Source organism: Sceloporus occidentalis, unplaced genomic scaffold, assembly GCF_023333645.1.
Source record: "Sceloporus occidentalis isolate IW3139 unplaced genomic scaffold, rSceOcc1.0.p SCAF_12, whole genome shotgun sequence".
NCBI classification, from domain to species: Eukaryota; Metazoa; Chordata; class Lepidosauria; order Squamata; family Phrynosomatidae; genus Sceloporus; species Sceloporus occidentalis.
The window spans coordinates 16050100-16077006 of NW_028316992.1; the positions used below are offsets into that span (position 1 = coordinate 16050100).

At 41.0% G+C, this 26907-nt stretch overlaps 1 protein-coding gene across 2 annotated transcripts; it reads right to left on the reverse strand.

Moving 5' to 3' along the window:
• On the reverse strand, nucleotides 1-26907 carry ACADL (acyl-CoA dehydrogenase long chain). Of its 2 annotated transcripts, none has more exons than XM_089477944.1 (11): nucleotides 26816-26907; nucleotides 20017-20175; nucleotides 16293-16430; nucleotides 12730-12894; nucleotides 11362-11428; nucleotides 9742-9906; nucleotides 8809-8910; nucleotides 7514-7627; nucleotides 4993-5120; nucleotides 2498-2584; nucleotides 1-662 (listed from the first exon to the last, which is right to left on the reverse strand). In XM_089477944.1, exons 1-11 carry the CDS (start codon nucleotides 26893-26895, stop codon nucleotides 569-571), a joined length of 1299 nt encoding a protein of 432 aa, XP_089334070.1. In that variant the 5' UTR covers nucleotides 26896-26907; the 3' UTR covers nucleotides 1-568. The 2 variants fall into 2 exon arrangements, with proteins under 2 accessions (XP_089334070.1, XP_089334071.1); XM_089477945.1 differs by lacking the exon at nucleotides 26816-26907 and adding an exon at nucleotides 21583-21670.

Below are 26907 nucleotides of genomic sequence, written 5' to 3' on the forward strand. Positions count from 1 at the left end.
TTTGTGGTATATAAACGTTATGAAATTCCCTGATAACATTAGCAGTTTAAGTATCAGAAGAACTCTTTCTAGGCTTATGTAAACATGCAGCCATGAAGATTACTATTAAGAGCTGTATCTCCAATAAGGAAAAAACGTGTCAGAAATCGGCACAAATTCCAAAGGTGGTTTGTTTTCCCATTACTTCTACAGTTAAATTTCCTTTTCCCCTAGCCACAAAAAACGTCATCCAGTACACGTGATTCTATAATCCTTAATGTTTAGTACTTGAATTAATTACATTAGACTTGAAACAATCTCAGTTCTAAAGGATAAAGGAGGTGCAGTCTGTCCAAGTATTCATCACATCATTTCTTCCACTTTTAAATGCATCTGGAGTCAGTCACACACCAGAACACTTACTCCATGTTCAACATGAAACAGAAACGGGAAACATACTCTTTTAAACAGTTTTAAAATCACACTTCCTCTTCTTCAGTCGTATCCGATCTTCCTTCTCATTCTTTCTTTTTTTAGGGGGTGAGAATACAATTTAATCCATCTGACATGGGATTCGGGAACCGTATACCTATTTGTCGCTCACAATATCTCTGGCAATGAGTTCTTTCATTATTTCATTGGTACCACCATAAATTGGCTGAACACGAGCATCGACAAAAGATCTGGAGAGAGAAAAAGTGCCAATGAGTAGCGAAATATACCAGTACCTCCATACCAGGGTTAGGTAACATTGACAAGCCCAGAGACCAATTTTCTGTCCCTGGGGTCTTCTGGAAGCCACAGAGTCTATGAAAAATGCCAAAACGTGAGAAAGAGGGACAAGTTTTTTTTTAAAATGTGAAGCAGGAGTGGCTTCTTTTATATGTGTCAATTCACCCTTTTTGCCTCAAAAAGGGTAGCCTAAGGGATGCTGAGGCACAAGGGGGGGCACATGCAGCTCCAGAACCCACATTTTGCCATTTTGCTAAATATAACTATGCATGTCACTGAGATATTGACAGGCTGGGGTCCCAGTGACACAACTGCTCTAAAAGAATGTATAGTTCAAAGTGTGAAAGAAGAGCCTCTCCTTAGCTCTTAATATGCAAGTCAGTACTTGTGTCATGGTGATTTTATACACACACACACACACACACACACACACACATACTTTCACCTACTCCGCCCACAACATTTGTTGATGAGTATTTTACAATATTCATCTTTCTTAAAAAGAAAAAACTGAAATTATTTGGAACCCAAATGTTCCAAAAGACATCTCATTTGTGTGGTGTTTTATGTAAAGACTAACCATTGTTCTCACACGGATCCCAAAAGTCAAATAAGTGAAGCTACCAAGTATTAATTTCGATGCACAGTTTGTGATTCTAGGTGGTAATCCTTGTTGTAGCTTGCTTGCATTTTAAATTATGCTTCACTGTGACACATGAAGTGGCTTTAATTTGAACCAATCACAAAAATGAGTGGCTGCATTTTCATACAACATCTCTCTCACCACAGAAAGAAATCTGGAAACTGATAACTTCATTAAGAGGAATCAGTCTTAGACACTATGGAGAACTAATGGAGACAAATAATTTTCTCTGTTTTACTAATATTGATGATTTCTTCTGTTTTTATGGGGGGGGGTGTCATTCAAACCAACAAAACCAACTAGATTCCTTATAATTCAGATGTTCCTGACAATTAATAACTTTGTAGTTCCATTTGTAAAAAAAAATAAAAAGTTAAAATTTGTAATACATTCTGAATAAACATTATTTTCCATATATCTTCTGTTCCCAAAGTAATAATGGCCTGTTACAGACTGCCAAAATAAAGCTGCTTCGGGTCTCTTTGGAGGTATGCTATTTAAATGATGCATGGGTCCTAAGAGTCCGGAGGTCGCACCAAAGCCACACTCCATTCCTAAGCACTGGAGGGCAGCTTTGGTGCAGCTTCCGGATTCTTAGGAGGCATGCATCATTTAAATAGCATACCTCCAAAGAGACCCAAAGCAGCTTTATTTTGGCAGTCTGTAACAGGTCAATGTGACTTTCAGTCTGTAAAGCATGTTAGTACTGCATATTCCAGATTCTTCAAAAACATTTATTTCTGAAAAAATCAGGAGTTTCCCCCGCATTGCTTCATCATTTCTGGAAATTTTACATCTATAGCCCAGAGACTATGTAACCCAATCATCAACCTGTGTTTTGATAAAGAATGTACATTCAGCTCAAGGCAAAAGAAGCTTAAGTAACACACAAAAATAAAGTATATTAAACTGAAGTCTATGGGTTAATGGAAATTTGCTTTCTCAGGAGGCTGGAGCCTTCTCATTTGACTTTTATAACTGCTGCATTAGCATTTTCTAACTAAAAGAATACTCTCACTCTTGAACAGTCAGTTTGTAGACTAACAGGATAAATAAAAGACAGGTAAAACATCTGCCTTTATGGATGATCAGTTTTCTCAACAAAACAGCATGATTGTGAAGATAAAAAGCAAAGCCACTTACTTTGCAATTGGATACTCCCACATATATCCCCATCCTCCATGGAGCTGTACACACTGAGTAGCCACATTGTTTTGGAGATCAGAAGCCCTTAAGTGGGAAAGGGGGAAAAATCCAAAACAGTTTAGCTTTCGGGTAGTTCAAAGATCACGTATAGTGAGCTCTTTTTATTCATTGATACTAGTTTAAGTAGCCATTATACTGTTCACTGAATTATTTGCATATTCAATTATTTTTAATATGTTTGACCATGTCAAATTTAATATGTAACTAATTTAAAAAGTGGCCAGGAGTTCCATACTTTTTGAGAGCTCATATTAATGTTCAAAATCATGTGTTGGCTATTGAAGTTGTTCAAAGGAAAAACTGTATCTTTGGCATTCAACAACAGCTTAATTTTGTGTAAAAATCTTCCTCAAGTGCTCCAAGGAGTAACTTGGTTGTTTGGTACGTACCTCGCCACCCCTTTAATCCCCATTGTTTTCAACACCAGTTTAGAATATACATAGATTATCTGGGACTAGGACTGTTTCCCACTCAACAGGGGAAGCAAAACAGATTTATGTGAATATAGCCAAAGCCAAGAACAAGAGAAATAACCCTAAAGAGAAACAACTTTGCTTGAGAAGGTCATTTAAAAATTATATTGGGAGGGTAAGATAAGGTCTTTGTAGGTTGCAATAAGGAAAATATGTGACTGACATAATACAACATTCCACAAATTCCAGAAAAGGTCACTTGCACAGAATTTCAGATAGCTAGACAAATGGTGACTTATTTTCTCAGAGACTAAAAGTCAATTATTTTCCTATCAAGTATTTCAACTCCAGATTTCTTTTCCCTGTTACTAGAAATCTCTCATCTGGATTCTGTTATCTGTGTCTGATTTTTACTTTATATGCCAGTTTGTCTCTCATTAAAACTATAAATTCTTAGAAATGTTTTCTGCTCTTTTCCTAATCTCACATCTGATTCCATTCACCCATCTAGTTAATTTAAGCTGGCATCTGTACAAAGTATTACCTTAGATGTTTTTACTTGTCTAACTTTGTCTGGTGAAACATAAGTTAATCTGTAACAGCAATAACAACCCAGGGGCTTTTTTCTCTAGCTAATGAAAAATGCAACTTTAAGAAGCAACCCAGGTCAGGTTTATTATAATATGGCAGCAGGCAATAAATACATCCATTCTGAAGCAAAATTTAGAAGGGAAAGTTTGGAGTTAAACATCAAGTTCATGTTTTGCAGTACTCTGTACAGACCTATGTACTTGATAAATTTTGAATGGCTCTGTAATCAAATGAAATTAAGTTTCCTAAAATCAGACCTCTTTTACTCAGTGTTTTCCAGATGTGTTAGAAGATATGTCCCATCATTCCCAGCTAGCAGGGGAGTTGTACACATGTGGAAGGTGCCAGGTTGAGGAGAACTGACTAAGCCCTTTCCATTCTGTAAATAAGTATTTCCTCTCACCAAAAATGAGTAAATGAACAAATAAACAAACAAAAACAGTAAAGTAAAATAAAAACATAGAGGAATCTACCATCTAGAGCAGACATCACCTCCACTTTTGCAGACATTGTCAGTTGCCCAGAACCCATATTTTATTTAGTTACCATACATACTCAACTATAAGTCGACATCATGTATAAGTCAAGGGCAGGTTTTGGGGCCAAAATTATGGATTTTTATATGACCTGTGGATAAGTCAAGGATAAAACTGAATGGCATGCGACAAAAGATGTAAAGGATGAAGTAACGAAAAAAGATGCCAAAGAACTTACAAAATTCTGGCAAACATAACTGTGTTTACCCAAAAGGCTGGATGGATGAAAGAGTAAAGGGGGTTGGTGCTGCTTTTATGCGCTCTGGGGAGGGACTAAGCTCTCACCTTTCATGGATGTTTCCCTTTCTAAATAAGAGTTAAGTTACAGTACTGACATTGCCCCAAGTCAATCAAGTTTTTGGGGTTCAGTTTTGAATTTAAATTTCTAGACCTATACATAAGTATGTACATTATTTAAATAGTGTGTTTTTTCAGATTTTTTCCTTACCTTCAAAACATGCAAAATCACTCCCAGCCCCAAGAATCATAATACTTCTAATTTCATCAGAGTCCTTCTCAAAACGGCAAGACAAAGTGGCTCCATGCAGTTGCCCACCCATAAACTAGAGCTCATTTTCTTTAAGGACATGTGACAAGGTACAGATCTATGTTTTCTTCTTGCACTTTCCTAACTTCTTCAGGAATCTTGACTTCCTAGCTGTTGTTTGCTAATTTTCAGTCAGTCACTGAATGCTAACTCCAGTTCTAGAAACACACATTTGTGCATAGGAGAGCAATAATGCACTGCAAAAAGTACAACAGACACATCTGAGTTTTCCTAAGAAATGTTCTGTACCCTCAGAATAGTATTTTATCACTCTTGAGAGTCCTGTGATGATATGTTGAATACAGCTGTTATACAGATGGATAGATATCTGTTTAGCACACATACCAGTACTTGGCCATTGAAGCTGTGGCAGAGTCCAACCGTTTCTCAGAATGAAGATGGAGACAGCTATCCAAAAATGCCCGGCCTACACAGATCTGTGTTTTCATTTCTGCTAGCTTGTGTTGAACAGTCTTGGGGAAAAAACACATTTCTTAAAAAATATGATTCCCATCCTACAGGCGTTTTTATTAAGACAGAAGCAACATATGCCAAAAAGTGCAGTCATAGGATCATGTTGTGTGTGTAACTACGTATGCTATGTCTCCCATTCCAACCAATGGGAGAGTAGCAGACCAGTGTCCAGCTACTTGCCTATAGCTGGATGCACAGAAATTATATGACCCTCACAGACCTCTGGAGGAACTTCAGCAAGTCCCAGAGGATACCTGCCATTGTGCAGCCAACAACAGGAATATAACTGGACATTTCTATGCTGCTTCTCCTGCTCTCCATCAGACAGGAAATGACAGCATGGCGGGCTACAACAGAAAAAAGGTGAATTGGGGGAATTTTGATTGTTGAAAAGGTGATGGAGAATTCCAACCTCTATAGAAACTAGAATAATGTGTTACAGTGGCATAAAATGGATTGCAACATTATCACTCATTAACAGGATCCAAGTCATCAGCTTCAATATTAATTTTGACCATGATTTCATAAACAGGATTCTCTGCAACCCCAGGATTACATGGGAGCCTACTAGGAGTTCTGTGAAAGTCCATGAAATAAGTTCTCTCTGTCTTGCTCTCTCTTTTTATTGAACTGTAGATACAGGACCAAAACACACTGCATAAATAATCCAGTTTGAGACTGCTTTAACTGCTAGAGAACACTGGGAATTGTAGTTTAATTTGTTTTATTTATATACCGCTATTCCAAAGATCATTGAGGCCCCAGAGCTCTCTGACAGGATGCATGTCTCACAAAACTAGTTCCCAGAATTCCCTAGCATTGAGCCAGGGCAGTTAAAGCAGTCTCAAACTGGATTATTTCTGCAGTGTGTTTTGGACCATAGTAATTTTAAAGCAGGAGTTCACTGAGACTGGGAAATCAAGGGTTCCTTCTGAGTAAAAAGGTTGAGAAAGGCTTAATACAGTTCCTATTTTCTTCTGGCAAATCTAAACCCAAATAATAAAATACTGCGTATATATAGTTTGGACATGAAACCGGCTACTGCTACTGGGCTTAATCACAGATTGAAAGGAACAACTCTTACTGCCAAAAAGCCACAATCACATGCCATATGAGCTCGCACATCTGAGCAGTCATGCATAAGACAATGTTTTACATAAGATTAAATAACCTCTTTGAGAACCAGTTCCAATAGAATCCTGGTTATTTCCTAAATTTTATTTGGATTAATGAAACATACAATGCTACATGTAGTGAGCCAAGATGTGGGTGATGGGGCGGCACAGACAAGCTTGGTCCTGCTTCTCCTAGTGTGCACAGAATGCACCACCCACAGAGTTAATCCACACTAGCCATTAGTTTGAAGGTTTGCTTGTAAACATTGGTTCTATTCCTCATTCTAGAGAACATCTGCTAAGATAATGGCAATGAAACATCAAAGACACATGTGAGAATGCCCCTAAAATTATAGCTAAAACTGAATCTACAGATCCAGAAGAGGGCTGATTAAAAGAAAATGGAGATTCTTCTGGCAACAGCTAGACAATCTATCCATGAACAAAGGATTAAGCCAAATAATAACAATAATAATAATAATAAAATTTATTTATATCCTGCCTCATTTGCACTCAGGCAGATGAGGCAGAAGGCAGAGGGCAAAGAAAGGCTAAAGTTGTATGGATATTACTTCACACTCCAAATGAGACTTCTCATATACCCACTAACCCAACATATCTAGGAGGGGAGCAATGCAGGCATTACAGCAGGGATTTGAATATATTCACCTTTTTCAGGCCAGCTCATATAACCAGAAGTGTTTTTTCAGCTACTACAGCTAAAGCTGTTTAGGACTTTATAGGCAAGGTCCACTATCTTGCATTGGGCTTGCATACATACTTAAAGCCAGGCTAGCTGGCACTATACAAATGTCATGTGGTCTATAGAACTGTACAAAACCATCATAAAGGCTAGCTGTTGAACTTCTTACTAGCTTTAATTTCCCAGAAAAATTCAAGGGTAGCCTGCCCTGTAGAACATGCTGCAGTAGTCTACAGATATATTAAGCCATGGATCACTCTGGCCACACTTGCCTTCTCCAGCTGGGGTACCAGCCAAAGCTAGGAAAATATGTTTCTTCCTGACTTTACAGAAAGAGTGCTGGGTCCACATATATCTCCAAGAAGACTGGAACCATCTCAAAATGATGCCCTCATGCCCTGTGCCAGGCAAATAGCACCAAAAGTATCAACCACCACTCAGTAGTCCAGCAGGGCCATCGAGGTAACCAAGGCTGATTTCGTTTCAAAATCAGGCTACAACCCAGAGTAGAAATGATCCACAGATTACAACGTGAAAGACTTTACAGGTGAAGCAAATAACCCTAAATACTCACCTGCAAATGTGCAATTGTTTTTCCAAAAGCTTTTCTCTGCTTAACATAGTTTCTTGTTTCTTCAAACATGAACTCACAACTGGCAAGTGCCATATCAGCAATCAATAACCTTTCCTGGAGGGAGAAGACAAGGGGTGGGGGCATTATCAGATGGTTTTGGTCTCAAAGTCTAGAAACAACAAATTCTCTCTCTGTCTCTCTCGCTCTGCACCATACAAATTCTCATGTTTCACACTCCACAGTCCTGAACTGTAGATGCATACCTGAAAGAGACTATTAAGCTTTTCACTGATTATCCAATAATTATTCTCTCTTTGTGGTTTACAGCAGGATTTTTGAAGCTATGGTGTTAAGTATGTGGTGGGGTGTTAAGTGTGTGGTGGGGTGTTGAGAGAGAGAGAGAGAGAGAGAGAGAGAGAGAGAGAGAGAGAGAGTGTACAAGCACACACATACCCTCACTGTATCATATCTACTTGTATCACCTATATAAGCTCCATGCAGATGGTCAAGCATGTAGTCAGTACACATGACAATAAGAGATCAGGATTACACCCACTAGTCCCTTGGGCAACTTCAGACACCAGATCTGCTTTTCCCCAGATCTTAGAAAGCCTTCCCCCCAAGTCATGGCCCTAGAAGCTCCTTGAGGGGGTATTTCCATTTAAGCATAACTGCACACTCTAGGACTTGTCTTGGGTTAGAGAAAGCTCTTTTCATGAAGTGATGGGGGGGGTTGTTGTTGTTGTTTTTAAAAAGACCTTTTAAAGCTGAAAATAACCCAACCAGGCCACCATGTTCTGGGGCAGTGACTTGCCATTTTAGGGATAAAACCTGGGAGGGGAAACAGGGGGCCCTGTGGGGCTACAATGGAAGCCCTAGAGGCTGAATGTGTCCCACTAAGTACACTTTGCCCACCCCTGTCCTATTTCCTTTGCCTCCACAAAGCCGAGGTTCTCTTTGTCCAGGGACCTATGGGCTGGATGTATCACAACAGGCACAAGCTCCCAATGCACAATGCATGTATCCTATGTTGCATGGTTTGTTCTGCATAATGTGATGAAGCTATTTTGTGACATTAAAGCTCAGATCTGTAACACAGTAAAAGTTTCCCCAAAAGTTTCCCAGTACTACTGGAATGAGGAGGTAGTGGTTGTCAACAACCTGTACTGGAGATCAAATGTTGCATGGTGCATAATCTGTAGCTGGCCATTTGTTGTAATGAACAAATAATGCCTTTGTGTGAATTTCTCTAGTGTGGTTTTATGCCTTAGCATGGATTCATCTCTTTCTCTTACCTGAGGAAGCTCTGCCATTAGATAATAGAAGCCTTTGTTCTCCTGTCCCAGCAAGGCACTGGCAGGCAGGCGAACATCTTCGAAAAAAAGCTCTGCCGTATCCTGATTTTAAACAAACAAAACCACAATTTGCCATAATCACTGTTTTGGATAAATTGCACTAGCTTTTCCCCCTTCTTGCACACACAATCAATCCAGTGGGGACAGGACAGTGCTGGAGGGAAAATGTGGGCTCATGAGGGCTGCACATAGGTTGGGAGGAAAATGCTGATGAAAATGACTAACTTACCCATCCAACTTCTACAGACCACTCAAGATATGATAGCCACAGTCATGTCCATCTAGCCATATGGCTGCTCTGTTCATGTAGTGAGCCTGACTTTTTAACATCAAAGAGATGTATGAATTATTCAAAATAATCTTCTCTCCTCATCCAATTTACTTCCCCATAATCCATCAGCCCAGGAATCTCTCTGCCAGACTGGCACATATCCATTAATGGAGCTAGACTGGAGGTGGTGGGCACGAGAAGGAAGAAGAGAAATAAAGTTTGGACATGGGAATAGCAGAGAGCTAATGCAGTGGAAAGTTCAGCTGCCTTCACCCACATACTTCTTTTGAGGGTAAAAATCAGGCTCCTATCAAACTCACCCACACTATGTTCACAAGGCAGACACATAAAACAAATGCATCCAGCTGGATTCTGAGTAGAGCTCTCTGTGGGCTCACAGAATTTATCTGCCTCACTAAGGGAAAGCTCATAGAGTTTAGGATAAAGCAGTTTTGAAAACTATGCAAGTATACCACCATTTCTGCACCCACACTCCAAGTAAACCCCAACCTGCTATGTATTTTCACCATAAATTAAGACCTGAAATTTTCCTCAGGTTGCACTGAAGACCACATATATACAATGTGGCTCCTAGGACTCACCTGTGCTTTCAGACCTATTTTCTCCAGTTTACGTCCTTTGATGAACCCTTTCATTCCATTTTCCACTAGGAAGAGACTTATGCCGTGAGCAGGGGAACGGGCCTCGCGGTTAGTAACAGCCACAACAATCACTAAGTCACTCATCCAGCCATTAGTAATGAATACCTGAAAATACAGCAAAAAGCGATGTAATAACTCTGTGCTACTACCATATTTATTTTGTCTTGGATGCAACATTGCTCCTAAAGCACTTTGAAGTGGCCACTGTGGCCTATTCTGAACTCTAAAACCCATTCTAATAATGCTACCACATAGCTAGTCACTCTCTGTCATGCTTGAGTTAATGATTCAAACTTTTGCTGCTAAATTTACTCTTTTGGTTTTCCTGCTCTCTCTATTTAATCAAAGGCATAGCCATGTTAGTCTGGAAAAATCAGTATGCAAAGGGATCTTGTACCATCTTTGAGACTAACTGAAAGGAAGAAGTCGGTAGCATGAGCTCATGGTAGCATGAGCACAATCAAGATCACACTGAATTGCTGTTTACAAGAAGAAATGATCCAGAAAAAAAAACTGAAGAAAATCTAATTCTGCCCTCTGGTTTAAGGCAAAATCTTTTAGATTATCCCACCACTAGAGCCAGTCCTACTGTTAGGCACAGAGAGGTGACTGTCTCATGTGACATTGGGCTGGTCCAATGGCCTTGATGCCTGAACATGGATATGATCCAAGTCTCCACAGTTCTAGTTCATCTCTAACCACTAAACCAGTGTTTCCCAAACTTTGGTCCTCGAGGTGTTTTGGACTTCACCTCCCAGAATCCCTACCCAGTTTGGCCAGCAATTAGGAATTCTGGAAGTTGAAGTCCAAAACATTTGGAGGACCAAATTTGGGAACCACTGCACTAAACCATGTATGCTGCAGTTTCACTATAGGATTCAAGGCAGTGCAATTAGGATTACCCATTTTATCCTCACAACACCTCTCTAAAGTTAGTTAACCTGCACTAAGTATGTTCAAAGCTCTTCTCCTCAAAATTCCTGCTAAGGGAGTAACAGTTTTAACTAAAATTAACAGCCTGTAAAAGCAAAGCTAATACCCTGCAAAGCAACAGCATGTTGTCAGCATCCAAGGTGACATTTTCCCTGAAGCCTCAACAATGCACACGCCAAGAAAGGAACTCCTTCTTTGCATTGATGTAGTCAAGTTTTTAATTTGCCTCCTTGGTTTCCCCCAGGCAATTTCATGCCAGGGAGGCCAATCTGCTGCCAACTCTTTTGAACTGTGAAATATTTGAGCATTCGTTACCCTATTCAGACCAACCATGTCAGAGTACAAAAAGGCCAAATTCTTGAGATGTTCTTTATATCTTTCCCAGACAAAAGGAGTACAGAAAACTACCTGCTAAGAAGATTGCATATTGAGGCTGCCAGCAGTGGTAACCATGTTGATTTGGCAATGAGTGTACTATAAAATGCAAAGGTTGATGGTTTGGCAATGCTTGATTAAAAGATTGTACAATGCCAAGTCCACAGTTAGCAATTTAAAAACAAAGATCTCCTATGCAGCAGGATGAATTCCATCCCAAAGCCACAAGAACAGGATCCTCCCTGTACATACCTTACTGCCATTTAGAATCCAGTCACTCCCATCCTTTTTTGCGTACGTTCTAACACCCTGCAGGTCACTAAGAGGACAGCAAATCTTAAGCATAACAGGGAAGATGCATAATATTTAAAATAATTCTAGAAAAAACATAGATGAGACAGTGGAGAAGAAACACACGCATGCACACAAGCGCGTGCACACGCACGTTATCCAAATAGTCATACTGTGCCATGAACCAAAAAACCCAGAACTAAAACAAGTCCCAAGACCCAGGAAGGAACTAAGCACATATAAGAACAAATCTGATTTCCAATCTGTGGAGGAATATAGGTCAGGAAAGTAATTTAGGCTCCACTCTGATGGAATCCCACCACCATCAATCCTCCTGGAGAAAAAGCACCACAATGCATTTGAGGATAGGAGTGTGACAAGGGCACCTCCTGCTCTCTATCTGTGACCTCGGTAAGAGCAGCTCTCCATGGGAGGGATCCCAAAAGGGCATGTGGGTACAATAGGCCCTGTAGAGATCCTTGAAATATGCACATACCACACAGCCCATCCTAGAGACACTCCATCTATATTAAAGTGGGCACTAAGTGGCTTAAATAGAATTGTGGCCCACCTTGCAACAAGCATCACTGCAGAGACATATTTGAATAAACAGGTACGCTCATAGCTAGCTACAGCAGTTTACAAAGAAGCTTCCAAAACTCAATAAAGAGTACTCATACACAAAACGAAAACAAAAAAGAGAATAATTCAAGGTACATTCCTACTTTTGTGGCAATTACTTGCTTCTGTTTTGTCCGATAGCAGTATTTATTCCTCAAATAGCAGCTTCTGGATCCCTTTTGTTTTGTTTTGAGGGATTCATCACCTTATGATTTCTTGCAACAAGCATAACATTCAGCATTTATTGTATATGTGGGTGGTTTGCAGACCACATCTGTATCCTCTGAGGTCTCCAGAGCAATTTAAAAATCACATATGACACATTTACTTTGATGTGGGCTGTGGACTGTGTGGCCTTCAAGAAGTAGTTGGATTACAACTCACATCAGCCTGAGCCAGCATACAGTCAATAGAAAAGAACACTGGGAGCTATATTTCAATAGAGAGAGTGTGGAGTAACTGTTTGAGCACTGGACTAGGACTCTGGAGTTCAGGGTTCAAATCCCCATTCAATCATGGAAAACCACTGGGTGACCTTAGGCAAGCCACTCTCTATCAGCCTCAGAGAAAGGCAAGGGCAAACCCCCGCTGAACAAATCTTTGACACAGCAACAACAGTCTAATGGCTTTCACACGTATCCCTGTTTTAATGGGACTTACAATTCCAAAAAACTGCACACAGAACAATCCAGGATTATTTTGGCTCACCTTCCAGCCCCAGGCTCAGTCATAGCTATTGCACCAATGCATTTCCCCGCTGCCATCTCTGGAATGAATCTTTTAATCTGCTCTTTTGAACCATAGTTTGCAATATAAGGCATAACGATATCAGAATGTAAACTGAATCCTGGTCCGGTACAGTTAACATACATTCTGGAAAAGCAGGAAAACAGAAACAGAAGTTATTTGAAAAGCAACTTATGGCTTGGAGCTTTTTGCATACATTTTGCATACGTTCTTAAAACACATGTAGAAATCAAAACCATGAAACATTTCATACTTTCAGGTAACTGAAGTTTTATATATTTTGACAAACAAATGAAGCAAGGGAGTAGAACTACTTAAGAAATAAAATTGTGGGACAGCTCCACCTGTTAGCAATTTGAAGAAAGTTAAGTCCATGATCCAAACCTAGAAGGCTGGATGTGTTGGTTCAGAGACAGATAACCCTAAATCAGCAAACAAGAGATGTTCTTGACTATGCTGGAGGTGATAAGCCTGTGTGAGGGCTAAACCACTGCAGACTGTGAGTTACTCTCCCTCTACCCTGTGTAAAATTAACAGGGTTGTTGTGAGGATAAAACATGGAAGATGAGCCACGTAGAACACTTGAGCTCATTGGAGGAACAGTGGGATATAAATGCCCTAATGAAATTTAAACATAATTGAATAATCCTCTAGGGGAAAAAACATCGTCACAGAAAGTTAGCATGCATGGGACACGGATTCAAGCCTCCTCAACTGATGTGCTAGTTGCCTGTAGCAAAAGGATGAATGGATAGATGGATGAACATTAATGAAAAATGAATGATTGTCTTAGTATGCAAAAGCTAAAAGCTGTGAATACAAGTGACCAATGACAGGTTCTTTCAACATCTATTCTTTATTTCCTAGAAGGGCTGCCACATTGATGTACCATATGTTATTTAGATGCCCCCCAAACATACGGCTATGATTTAGAAGGAGAAATAATATTTGGCGAAACAGTACCAAAAGAAACATTCATCATTCTCCACAATTTTACCAGTCAAATCAGTAGTACTGTCATGCCTCCAGAGCATCTTTGATGCTCTTGAGACATATATTTAGTTAAGATTATATTAGGTTTTCTATGTATTAGTTTAGAAGGGGAAATAGAGATCTACAGCTTTAAGAAAGGCAAGGATTGTGGGAAATACCAGGGTCTTATGCTGTCTCCCTCTAGTTAGTTTCAGTGTGTAGTAAGATTTCAGCCAAGTCAGACCTGGAGAGAGTATTTTCCTTTGACAAAAAGATAAGTCCATAAAAGAAGAAAGATAGTCCTTAGAAGAAGAAAGACAGAATCCACCAAAGAGAGAACAAGGTATTTAGGAAGGACTATTGAGAGAGAAGAGATCAGTTTCATGTTATTTGTGTTTGTAACCAGTAAAACCTTTGAAAACTTAAGAAATTTGTTGACAAGTCTTTTGTTCTGGCTGTGATCCCGAGAGCCAGAGGCCTTACTACACCCAAAGTCCATAGCATCGCTCTTGGGACAAAACAGTCAAAGGAAATCTCTCTCCCAGGTCCAGATACAGCTCTGCTGACAGAGCCAGTCAAAGGAAAGCTCTTTCCCAGGCCAGATAAAGAAAACTCAGCTAACAGAGCCAGTCAAAAAGTCATCTGGAGGTACGAACACATCTGGTTGAGATGCACCAAAGAACTAAGATTAAAAATAAGGTGAGAAGGAGAGAGGTCTTTTCACTACATCTGGTCCCAAGAGATGGTAAATCTGTGGCTGGGGTGAAGTGCAGTACAATGAAGTGGCCTTGGGCTATGGTTACTCAACCCATCCAACTTCCTCATGAAGGCCACTGACACTCAGAGCTGGTCCTTTTCACACTACATAGTTATAGCACCATGGCTGTACTTTACCTGGCCTGCAAGCATCCTATGGAGTCTTGAGAGTGGAAGTTCAGGGAGGTGCCTTTAGAAACCTGGAATCCTGTGGTGCCTCTGACCAAACTGCGAGCCCCATAATTCTATAGGTTGAAGCCATGGTAGATGGAGTGGAACCATACTATTATAATCATGTTGTGTTAAAGAGCAGCTTGAAACATGGACTCAGTCTGTAGATATTCTCAGCAGATGTTGCATTGTCAGGCACCACTTTCCAAACAGAGGGAAGTGAGGGGGAATATAAGCAATGACTGCCTCTCTTTCCTCAGCCATCTCTTATTCATTGGATTCCACTATTCTAAATTCAGAGTCACAACACTCCATCCTACATGCTTCAGGAAGCGGGGAACCTCTTGCCCTCCAGATGTTAGCACACTACTTAGCCAAAGATCCCTCATCACCAGTCAAGCTGACAAGGATGAAGGGAATGGGAGTTGCTATGATTTAAGAGGGAAAGAAGGCTAGTTGATGGACCATATCTTTCTATATGAGCCTGCTTGAGCTGTAAGAACTTCAGGAGGCACTTCTTTCTATTCAACCACATTCACAGAGATGTTTGATGAGAATGAAGGAGAGGGCCTTCTCTGTGGGTGCTCCCACACTTTGGAACTTTCTCCCTAGAGGAGTTAGGATGGCTCCTTCTTTGTTGTCAGGTTAAAACCTTTCTGTTCCAGCAAGGAGAGCCAGTGTGGTGTAGTGGTTGGAGTGCTAGACTAGGAGAGGGGTTTAAATCCCTGCAGGATCTATAGATCCACTAGGTGACCTTGGGCAAATCACATCCTCTCAGCCTCAGAGGAAGGCAAACCCCCTCTGAACAAATCTTGCTAAAAGACACACAAACACACACCAAAACACATCATGATACCTTAGGGTTGCCATAAATCAGAAACAACCTGAAAAATATAATTCCAACAGTTCCAACAATCTTTTGGCAATTGACTGTTAATAAAAGAAGAGTTTTTTATGGTGTTGAACTATTTCTAATCTTTCTTTTAAAGCAGTATTTTAAATTGTTTTAATTCAGTTATTAGTCTGGTAGTTTTAATCTCAACTTTAGTATGTTTTTAACTATATGTGCCTTAAATTGTAATTTTCTGCCTTCTGTAAACCCCTTTGATTCCCAGTCTAGGAAAAGTTGGGATACAAATGGGAGGGAGGGACGCCAAAGTTTCTCCAGTGCTGGCCTAAGAGATTATCCCTTGAAGGTATTTATTTCACTATTAAGTAAAGCATCAAATGATTAAACACTATTCCTGTCTGTTTAGGATCCTGTTTAAGATCTGAGAGAAAAGGGGTAAAGAAATTCTTGTTTACTGCTGCAATGCTGTAGTAGAAAGAAGAGCTAAGCTGAAAGAAACATTGAGTAAATTATGCTATTTTCCACAAAGTCTGCATAAAATTCAAAACAGAGATTTATGGACAAGGACTTACATCACAATGAAGAATAAACCACAAGCCCAACAGGATCAAGGGACTCTTAGAAGAATTAGCAACTAAGAACAATTGCCTATCATTTAACTACTAAGAAACATGAAGGGAGAAAACGCAACACATGTTTTTGACAAAACCTGTAATAGGAAATCAGAAAGGGACTTGAAAATGAAAGGGTTTTTCAAAGGGCACCAAGTACTTACTGCTCTTCCCAAACAACTGCTGCAGATAAGAGATCCCCTCCAATGCCACCATGTTCTTCTGATATATTGATACCCAGCAAACCCTGTTGTCCAGCTTTTTCCCAGAGTTCTCTGCTCACCTGACCAGCCTTCTCCCATCTGCAAACAAAACAAGATTAAGTCAAGTCAGTGGGATTCACTTTATGGCTTCTGTAGTGGGTATAATACAGATAACTGTGTAATAAAAATAAGGTTTTATTACATTGGGGAGGGGGGTGGCTCTAGCAAAAAAAACCCACAACCCAGTATGTAACCTCAGGATCAACTGTGTTATTATTTATATGAAAAAAGGAAAGTGTGCAAGCACATGTATAGACAGTACTCTTCACATGGTATGATCAGGACTAATAATATACAAACATATCAAGCAAAGCATTATAAGGCTAAAACAACAATTTTAAACAACTGGAAATACAAAACAAGTAAGTCTCTGCAAATGCCTGGTTTGAATTGATTTTCCATATACATAGTCTTGAATTAAACATATGCTGAATTAAAAACATACCCCAATAAAGACAAGTTCCTTTTTTGCTTGCAGCGTAAAGTTAGCAGGCACAGACATCTGAAGTTTTATTTATACTAGCAGTCAATGATTTCATAGATTGCAATCCTTTTTCTGAGACCAGGGTTCAGTTCCCAGCTTGGACATTAAATACACTGTAATACCTTAGGCAAGTCACAAACTCTCAGCCTCAGGGAAAGACAATGGATAGGGGCACCGTAAATCAGAAAAGATATGAAGGCACACAACAACAACAACAACAACAACAACTTTTTAAAAGTTACTCTAATGTTAGGGCTGGTGCAATTTTTCTTTACATGCAGCAAGCAAACCTGGGGCGAGGTGAGGATGAAACATTTGCAAAACTGAGTTGTAAAATGAAACAAATTGACCAATTCAGAATATAGAAGAAAGCAAACAAACAAACAGCACTTATCTGTGTGTGCCAAAGAAGGAACTAATAACAGTGTTAATTCTTTTTTTTTTTAAACAATGTATCCTGTATTTGTGAGAGCCAGTGTGGAGTAGTGGCTTGAGTGTTGGACTCCAACTCTGGAGACCAGGGCTTGATTCCCTGCTCAGCCCACTGCTCTGATCAAGTATTGCCAAGAAAGCCCTGTGACAGGGCTGCTTTTGGGTTGCCATGAGTTGGAAACAATTTGAAGACACACAACACATACCCACCCTGCATTTAATAATCAAATTCATGCACACATAAAGGGTCACCAGTTTTCAAGTACTATAGGATGTGATGATGTCAGCATGTTCTCAAACAACACAGATGTGTTGGTCAGCCAAGCATCCAGCTGATGGCAAAACAGAAGAGTTGAAGTGGCCTCTACAGTGGTCAGTCTTGGAAGAAAAGAAAGACAGTGAACCAGGGAAGGAGAGCACTCAAGGCAGCTTAGAAACACAGAGCCAGAAGGGAACAAGAAGACATTTAACCCAAAAGTTTGCCGTATGGCAGGATCAAAGCTTGGAAGTTATTTGTTTCCAGGTAACGATTCCCAGAATCCCCAACCAGCATAGCTACTCCCATGCAAGAAACAAGCCAGACAAAAAGTAACGTTCAAGCTCTGGTTCAAGCCTTTCCATCCATCCAGCAGATTCCCAAAGATGAACTCACAAAGTCTAAAGACAACATGCCTCCAGAAATCGCAAACCAGAGTGGGCAGCTTCTGCTCATCTGGGGGGTATTTTCATGGTCCTTGGGGAAGGTAGACTGTACACACCCATTTCTCAGAACTCCAAATTCTACCCCAGCATCCACACTGCAAGCCAGACAGACAGACAACCTATCCAGAAAAATGGCTTTTTGTGACCCCTAGAGCCTCCAAGGAACAGGATTTGCCATTTAAAGTTTATTTCTGGGCCTTCTTGTCACATCTGAGTTTTTGAAAAGGCAATTTCAAACCTAAAGCGACAGCTGGGAGAAGTGTGTGAAATAGGCAATTATGATCTCCGTTGACTTCAGAGAGACATGACTGGCCGTTTGTACATGATGTCGCCCCCCCCCCCCTGCCCCTCCACCCGACATAGCACAATTGGGGGAGGCAAAGTCGGCACTAGGAGCCCTGAGAGTCTTTATTGGGCCTGTTGCCAGCACTTCACCCACCTTTGTCATAAACAGATGAATTGCATGTGTCTAAGGAAGGATATTCAACAAGAAATGGTCAGTTGTAGAAAAGGTCTGAGATTCCTGCTAACCAGATATAACCAAGCAAGCATTGTTTTTAACCCCCTTCACCCAGTAAGGGTTTCCTGCATGCCTCTATCCTAGACATACTATCTCTAAAACTCTGCCCACTGGCTGAGTCACCCACTGTGGGCAGGTAACTAAGCCAGTAGCGCCATTAGGGGGGTGCAGACCACATCGGGTGACACCACAAATGTGGAGTGACACCCAATGAATGCCCCCCTCCCTGCTGTGCACCCCTCATTTCTGCCATGCAAAGTTTTACTTGCAAGTAAAGCCTCATGTGGGAGGAAGAGGCAAGGCCCAGTTCTCCCCCATCCCTGTCCCACGTGACTTTAATTGCAAATAAAGCCTCGTATGGCAGAGAGGGAGAAGGGCTGCCTACCCCCTTGTCCCTGCCATGTGAGGCTTTCCTTACGCAACAGGAATGGCCTTCTTCTTCCCTGCCACACACTGCTTTACTCATGAGTAAAACCATGCAGGACAAGAAGTTGGGAGCATGTCCTTTTGGCTTTGCCCCAAGCCCCACCCCCTGCACCAGGTGACACCCCAGTTTGGAATGCCACTAAACTAAGCAGCTACACCATGTAACCATGTGTGTTTGCAAGTGCCTAAAACTGCTCTCTCTTTTCTTCTTTCTCAAGATGGTGAGTGCAGGCTATTCTCAGCTGCTCCTCTTCTTGAAACTTTCCTGTAGTTAGCCACGGCTTAGGCACTGCATGTATACATGTTTGCTTGTACCCTTAAAATAATTAGTAAAGTTTTTAGTTATGAAAATTACATATTGCTTGTTTGCTTTGCTTCATTAATCAGCGCTTCCACTTGTGAACTCTGCTAAAGAAGGCTGAGTCTTAATTAAACCAATCTTCCTCTTTCTCAGAAAAGGGGCTAACACCCTGGGAATCTATTATTAATTCAACAAAAACAATATAAATGGTTCAGACAATTACAAGTTAAACTTAATAAATAATTCAAACAAGTTAAAGCATTTTTAAAAGACTTAAAGAGTTTTTAAACGCCATGCACATGCTTAAAATTTAAATGATTGGATGGGCTCTGATGAAATGATGTGAGCTTAGAATTAAACTAGGCTCCATAGGCATTTTAAAAAGCCACATGTTGACCTAGCATTGAAAAGAATCCAAAGCTGGCAACACTCAGGCCTCCAAGAAGAGAGCGTTCCACAAGTTAGGTGCCAAAGCCACAATTAACACACATTATATGACCAAAGGAAAAGTTTAATCCTTCATGATATATACCTCAATGTGTACACTCAAAATAGTTAAAGTGAGAACTGTTCAATAGTGCATGGTGTTGTTCCCTCCTACCCACTGAAAATGCCCTGTCAATACCACTGTTAGTCTGAGGTAGGATATTTCCAGTGTGAGAAAAGGATCAGACTCTCCTGCTTCTGGAGGAAGTAGAATGTCATTTATGATCACCTCTAACAGAACCAGGGCAGGGAGGATTTACCATATTTAACTTACTCTGCATGATTTGGAACCACGGCCTCCTGGAAGAACTTTCTCACACTTTGCCGAAAGATGTCATGATCTGAAGAAAAGATCCTCCGAGTTCCAATGTCCATTAACGTTTTAGCAGAGGATGTTTCAAGGCGTGCAGATTCATTTTCAGTATGAAGATATCTTGAAGAATAAAATCAGATAGTATAGCTTTAGAAAAATATCACATTATACTGCTTTTGTTGATGGATTTGTTTTTAATTATATCATTCTTCCTGGCATAAATTAAGCAGAATTCGAGATCACAGAAACACAGGGCCCAAACAGACAGGCCAAAATAAAACTGCTTCGGGTCACTTTGGAGGTATGCTGTTTAAATGACACATGCATCTTAAGAGGCCAGAACTATGTCAAAGCTGCGCTGCAGTCCTTAGGACTAGAGTGTGGCTTTGGCATGGCTTCCGACCTCTTAGGATGCATGCATCATTTAAAAAGCATACCTCCAAAGTGACCCAAAGCAGCTTTATTTTGGCCTGTCTGTTCAGGCCCATAGTTGCCAATGATAATAGCAGCCATGTGTAAAGCTACTCCCACCCCTCAGTAACATTTAGTAGAACATCCTCATCTCTTGCTGCTATTGCACTGAGTATTTCTATAGCCAGCAGCAGTCAATCCTGTGAAGTGGAGACTGGGAGCTCTCAATATAATGACATTAAGGGTATGTCAGTGGTTTTGTACCCATGTACTTTTTCTGTTTGCTGCTTTTCTGTGCTTAAACGTTTTCTTCTGTGCTGCTGGCTTTATCTCAGTCCTTCGTTCTACTTCATTAGTCTTAGTTTTAGTAACTCTTTGGCCTGTTACAGACAGCCAAAATAAAGCTGCTTCGAGTCACAGTGGAGGTATGGTGTTTCAATGATGCATGCGTCCTAAGAGTCCAGAAGTCGCACCAAAGCCACGTTCCAGACTGGAGCATGGCTTTGGTGCGACTTCTGGACTCTTAGGCCTGTTACAGACAGGCCAAAATAAAGCTGCTTCGAGTCACTTTGGAGGTATGGTATTTCAATGATGCATGCGTCCTAAGAGTCCAAAAGCTGCACCAAAGCCACGCTCCAGTTCTAAGGACTGGAGTGCAGCTTTGGTGCGGCTTTTGGACTCTTAGGACGCATGCATCATTGAAATACCATACCTCCAAAGTGACTCGAAGCAGCTTTATTTTGGCCTGTCTGTAACAGGCCTTAGGATGCATGCATCATTGAAACACCATACCTCCATTGTGACTCGAAGCAGCTTTATTTTGGCTGTCTGTAACAGGCCTTAGTCTTTTAAATGTTTGGTTAGGGAGGTTGATTAAAAGTGCAGAAACATAGAACCGTAGAATCGTAGAGCAAATCTTGATTTCGCTATTTTATATAAGGGAAACCATTTTACTATGTATTTAATGGGACGAGCATCCACGGATTTTGTCCTTGAACCAAACCCCAGTGGATACCAAAGACCCACTATAGTTATTCCCAGCAGATCAGTATGAGAACTTTAGCACTAATACCTAAACTCAATTCCTTTGCCAAATGAAACGACTAATAACTGTACCATTAATTCAGTACTCTTGGATTCAGGTTCATTTGGGATTGAAATTGGGCTGGTTCGATCTTAGTTCAAACTTCAGGTGCTTTGATATGCAGAATTCTGTTCCTCCAGAATCATTTCAGTTTCCTCTTGTTGGTGTTGTTAATTGACTTTGACTTATGGCAACCTTATGGATGAGAGTCCTCCAAGTCACCCTGTCTTTAACAGCCCTGGTCAGGTCTTGCAAACTCAGAGCCATGGCTTCTTTGATTGAGTCTAGCCATCTGTAATGCAGTCTTCACCTGATGTTGGGTCTCCCTCAATGATACTAGCTGGACTGGTGTGTCCAGGAAGAGGTTTGGCACACCTCAGCTATTTGCAATGAACTATCAGCCTTCCTAAATAAGGCAAGAAGAAAATGTTCCACGATCACTGCAAACAACTTCAAACACCCCACTCAGAGACTTGGTCCTTTGACCTTTAGACTACACATCAACCACCCGGCTTCTCATTTCCCCAGGTGAACTATGTCATTTATGATAACTGCAATACACAATAATGCTGGATCAGAAAAAAATATTACAAGTTCTAATCACCTATAATCTTTATGTTTCATGGAACAAAGAAGAAATTATAACCAGAATACTAAATATCTGAGTATTCTCTCTTTGCCCTTACCAGTTTTTACTGCACAGTTATAATCATTTAGTCCTTTAGCCCTTAAAGTTAACAAATTTGGGGGCAAAAACATACAAACTAAAAATTCAGTTTAAAAACTGGTTAAGGAAGAGAGGTCAAACTGTATCAACCAGTGCACAACTGAATACACATTTTAATTAATTTGGTTCATTACCTAGTTAAATTAAAAGATTTTTAGCTGATGTTGAATATACTGCGGTTGGCTGGTTTTGGTTCCAGGACCCACCATGGATACCAAAATCCATGAGTGCTCAAGTCCCATTAAATACAATGGCATAGAAAATTGTGTCCCTTATATAAAAAATATAAGGGTTGCTTTTTGGAATTTATATATATTTAAAATATTTTCAAGGTGTGGTTGCCTGAATCTGAGGATAAAAATCTCTGAGGTTATGGAGGGGTGACTGTAATACAAGCACACCCATCATAGGAGAAAACTCCTAAGATAGGGTGCCACCACAAGAGAAGGCCCTCTCTTATCTTAACAGGTGCCACAGAGAAAAGGACCTCATCTCATGATCTGATTGCAAGTGCAGGCTTGGCTGGGAGGAGGTGCTCATTCAGATACTAGGTTGTAAGCATCTCCAGAAGTAACTGTGTTGGCCATACAGCAAAGTATAGTATGAGCCAAAATCCACAAGACAGTGATACCTTTATGGTGAAAACCCAAATGCACATTATACATGTTGCAATCTTTCAAAGCTCCACTGGCTTCTTCATCAGGCAAAATCATACAAAAGAAAGAAAGGAAAAATTGATGATGTTAGTCATAGCCCTGCATATGATCTAGATGTTGTCATCAATTCAGATATTATGGAAGGCTATTCATGCAGGTTGTAAGGAGTCAGTCTCTCTGGCTAATGAATCAGCTTTTATCAGTGAAATGGGGAAAAGCAATTCTCCACTCCTCCCCAGTTGAATCTTGCATGCCTTCACAATTTAAGAGGTGAGTTTTTCTCTAGAGCAGACTGCAAACCATGGAAGGGAGGAGATATATTACCCCATGATATAAGCAGATATCTATCTACTTGTGCAAGACTGCATTTTAAGTCATACCAGTCATGTCTTGCAACACAATGATTTTGTTTCACTATATCTGTTATGAAAAAGTCACATAATGAATATTACTATCAGTTTGATTCTCAAGCCAGCTAAACGAGACTACCTGGATTTAATGTGGCATCACCCTATTGACTAGTAGAATTTGACACAGTAATTCAGATCATCAGCTAAAATTTATTAATTCATGTTGGTGTTTGCATCCCACTTGATTTATAGGAGTTACAGGGTTATGATAGGAAAATTAAACCCAACACTAAATAGCAAAAGAAGTAACAGATAGCAAAAAAATAAGTTGTATGATAGGTGTGCCTATTTTCTCACTAGCGAATGTACTATTTTAAACCAATGATTTTTCTGAAATATCCTAGTCTTATCTTTCCCCGCTTTTGGATATTGCTCAATTACCTCTTACCCCAAGCTTCTTCCTACCCAGAATTTCTTCTCTACCCCAAACTCACTCCCATCCATCTAGCTTGGGAGCCAGCATAAGAAAGCCAGAGTGATCTAGTGGTTTGAGTATTGGACTAGGACTCAGGAAGACCAGGCACCCATTTGCACTACAGAATGATGTTATTATTCCACTTTAATAGCCATGGCTGCATCCTGTGAAGTACTCTTGGGATTTGTAGTTTCATCAGAAGCACCAGAGAAGAATTATGGCTGGGGATTGCAAGTGCCCCTCAACTACCACTCCCAAGACCCCCTAGGATGGTGCCATGGGAGTTAAACTGGAATAACAGGGAGTCCTGGCAGCACAGTGGTTAAATACTGGTATTGCAGCCACTCACCCATAGTCGCAAGATTGTGAGTTCAATTCCAGCCAGGAGCTCCAGGTCTGACTCAGCCTGGCATCCTTTTGAGGTCGCTAAAATGAGTACCCAGTTTGTTGGGGGCTTTTAGCTTATACATTGTAAACTGCTGAAGAGACGTCTTACGTCAGTATGAAGTGGTATAGAAATGTAGCTGCTATTGGTAATAGCACAATATTCTGTTTTGTAGGTCCAGGATTCAAAATTCCTGCTCAGCCATTGAAATCCGCTTGGGCTGTATCTGCACTGCAGAAATAATCCAATTTGATATTGTATTAACCACCATGGCTAATCATCAATGCTATGGAATTCTGAGAACTGTAGTTTGTTTTCTCACCAGAGCTCACTGACAGAGAAAGCTAAATATCTCACAAAACTACAAATCCCAGAATTCTATAGCATTGAGCCAGGGTAGTTAAAGTGGAGTTAAGATGGATTATTTCTGCAATGCGGGTGCAGCCTTGGTGACTTTGAACAAGTCATGATCTCTCTCAGCCACTGAGGAAGGCAATGGCCAGCAGTGTCTGAATAAAATCCTGCCAAGAACATCCTATCACAGGGGCTCTCAGGGTGGCCAGGGGTGCTCCTTTTCCTGGGCATGTCCTACATTTGAGCCTTTGTCCAATAGGAATTCCAAAATGCCCTCCATTTTGTGCATGATTAAGGAGCATGAATTTATATGCATATTTGTATTTTTAGTTTTTATTTTGCTATGTCTTGCATTTTTCTTGAATGTCCTACATTTTGTGATGCCTTGCCCTCCTTTGTGGTTATGATACCTGGTCACTCTAAGGTCACCATAAGACAACATAACCACCAAGCTATGAACACATCATCTTCTGTTGAATATATGCACATGACATGGGGGACAGCTTTGCTGTTATGTGGCTACAAGTCAACACTTTCCTCGTGTGAAAGACATCATAACTGGGCTGTAAATTGGCAGCAACTCCTCTCCCCAAAACTATAAATAAAACCTGAAGATCAGAATAGAAGACTGATTTCTGCCTGCTTCTGCTGGTTAACATGTTCCTGCAATGTTGTCATTAAAGAAGGCAAAGCATTGCTCCATTTCAGGTCTGATACATCGCCACCACCCTAATTTATAAAACGCCACATTGCAATAATCTAGGCCAGAGTTCAGAGGTAGTCTGTTCAGTATGGTGTAGTGCTTTGAGTAGTCCAATGACTATGACTCCGGAAACCAGGGTTCGAATCCTGCCTCAGCCATGTAAACCACCTGGGTGACCTTGGACAAGTCACACTCTCTCAGCCTTAGGGGAAGCCAATGTCAAACTCCCTCTGAAGGAACTTGCCAACTCACGATAGATTCGCCTCTGGGTTGCCTCAAGTCAGAAACCACTTGAAGGCATGGAAAAACAAGAAGGACTGACAAGAGTTTACCATTTAGAAATAAAAGTTACAGATACCGTATTTTCCTACAATAGTGTCTCCCAATTCTAGCATTGGGATCACTTTGTGCTCAATGACAATCACACAGCAATCACTCTACATTTGCACCAGTTTGTGCCTTCCTAACCAGAACTGCCATGTTGTTGTTTCTTAAATGTCTGGTTGTGAGGCAGGAAGTTGTGAGGCAGGTAGGAATTAAACAGGTGAAGTTCATACTGTCCAGTTCCAGTAATACTGCAGAGAGCCAGCATGTTGCTGTAGTTTGAATGATGGACTACACCTCTGGAGACCTGGGTTCAATTCCCCGCTCTATTGGGAGACCTTGGGCGAATCACACACTCTCAGCCCCAGAAAGCCCTGTGATAGGTTCACCATAAGGTGATACGATCATCATAAGGTGGAAACCAGGTGTCATAAGCTCCAAGGGGGACAAGGCATTCAAGAAAAATGGGGCATTCCCAAATAAAAGCTAAAAACACTTATGAAGGTAAACTCATGCTCCTTAATCATGCTCAGAATGGAGGGCATTTCTGGACAGGAGGTTATAAATGGAGGACATGTCCTGGAAAAGGAGGAGGACCTCTGGTCACCCTGAGAAGGACCAGGTGTCCTAAGCTCCAATGCAAACATCAGACATTCAAGAAAATTGAGGGCATGACCAAAATAAAAGCTAAGAACCCTCATATGAATCATGCTCAGTATGGAGGACACTTTGGAATTCCTCCTGGACAGAAAGAGGTTGGAATGGAGGACAGGTCCTGGAAAAGGAGGTACCTGGTCACCCAGGAAGCAGAGGGACCATGCGTCCTAAGCTCCAAGGAGGACCAGGCACTGCAAAATGTAGGGCATTCAAGAAAAATTGAGGACATGGCCAAATAAAAGCTACATAAACCACTCATATGAATCCATGCTTTTTAGTCCTGTTCAAAATGGAGGACATTTGGGAAACTCTCCTGGATAGAAGGAGGTTGGAAATGGAGGACAGGTCCTAGAAAAGGAGGATGCAGTGCCTGCCTCCCCCCCAAAGGACTGCTTGCAAGAATTCTCTGGTCACCCTGAATGGAGGACAGGTCCTGGGAAAGGAGGACGTAGTGCCTGGCCCCCCTGAAGGACTGCTTGCAAGAAGTGCCTGGTCACCCTGGATGGAGGACAGGTCCTGGAAAAGGAGGATAGAGTGCCTTGCAGAGGCACAAAATGTGCTGCTGAGAGGCTCAGCCCCTCCAAACCCCTGCTTCCCCACAGCCACCACAACCACAACCACATGCCTTCCTCACCTCCTGCTCCTCCTCCCTGCAAGGTAGGCCAGCCACCTGGGGGCTCTGGAGGCCTCCAGCAGCAGCCTGGAGGTGGCCATGTTGCCTCTCCC

Bases quoted from the DNA above. Each gene is read 5' to 3' on its own strand.
- ACADL (XM_089477944.1), bottom strand. From the start codon at position 26,895: ATGGCCACCTCCAGGCTGCTGCTGGAGGCCTCCAGAGCCCCCAGGTGG. The intron at 20,176-26,815 runs GTGAGGAAGGCA...TTATTCTTCAAG, and splicing joins GCAGGGAGGAGGAGCAGGAG to ATATCTTCATACTGAAAATG. The intron at 11,429-12,729 runs GTGAGCCAAAAT...CTGTCCTCTTAG, and splicing joins ACTGAGCCTGGGGCTGGAAG to TGACCTGCAGGGTGTTAGAA.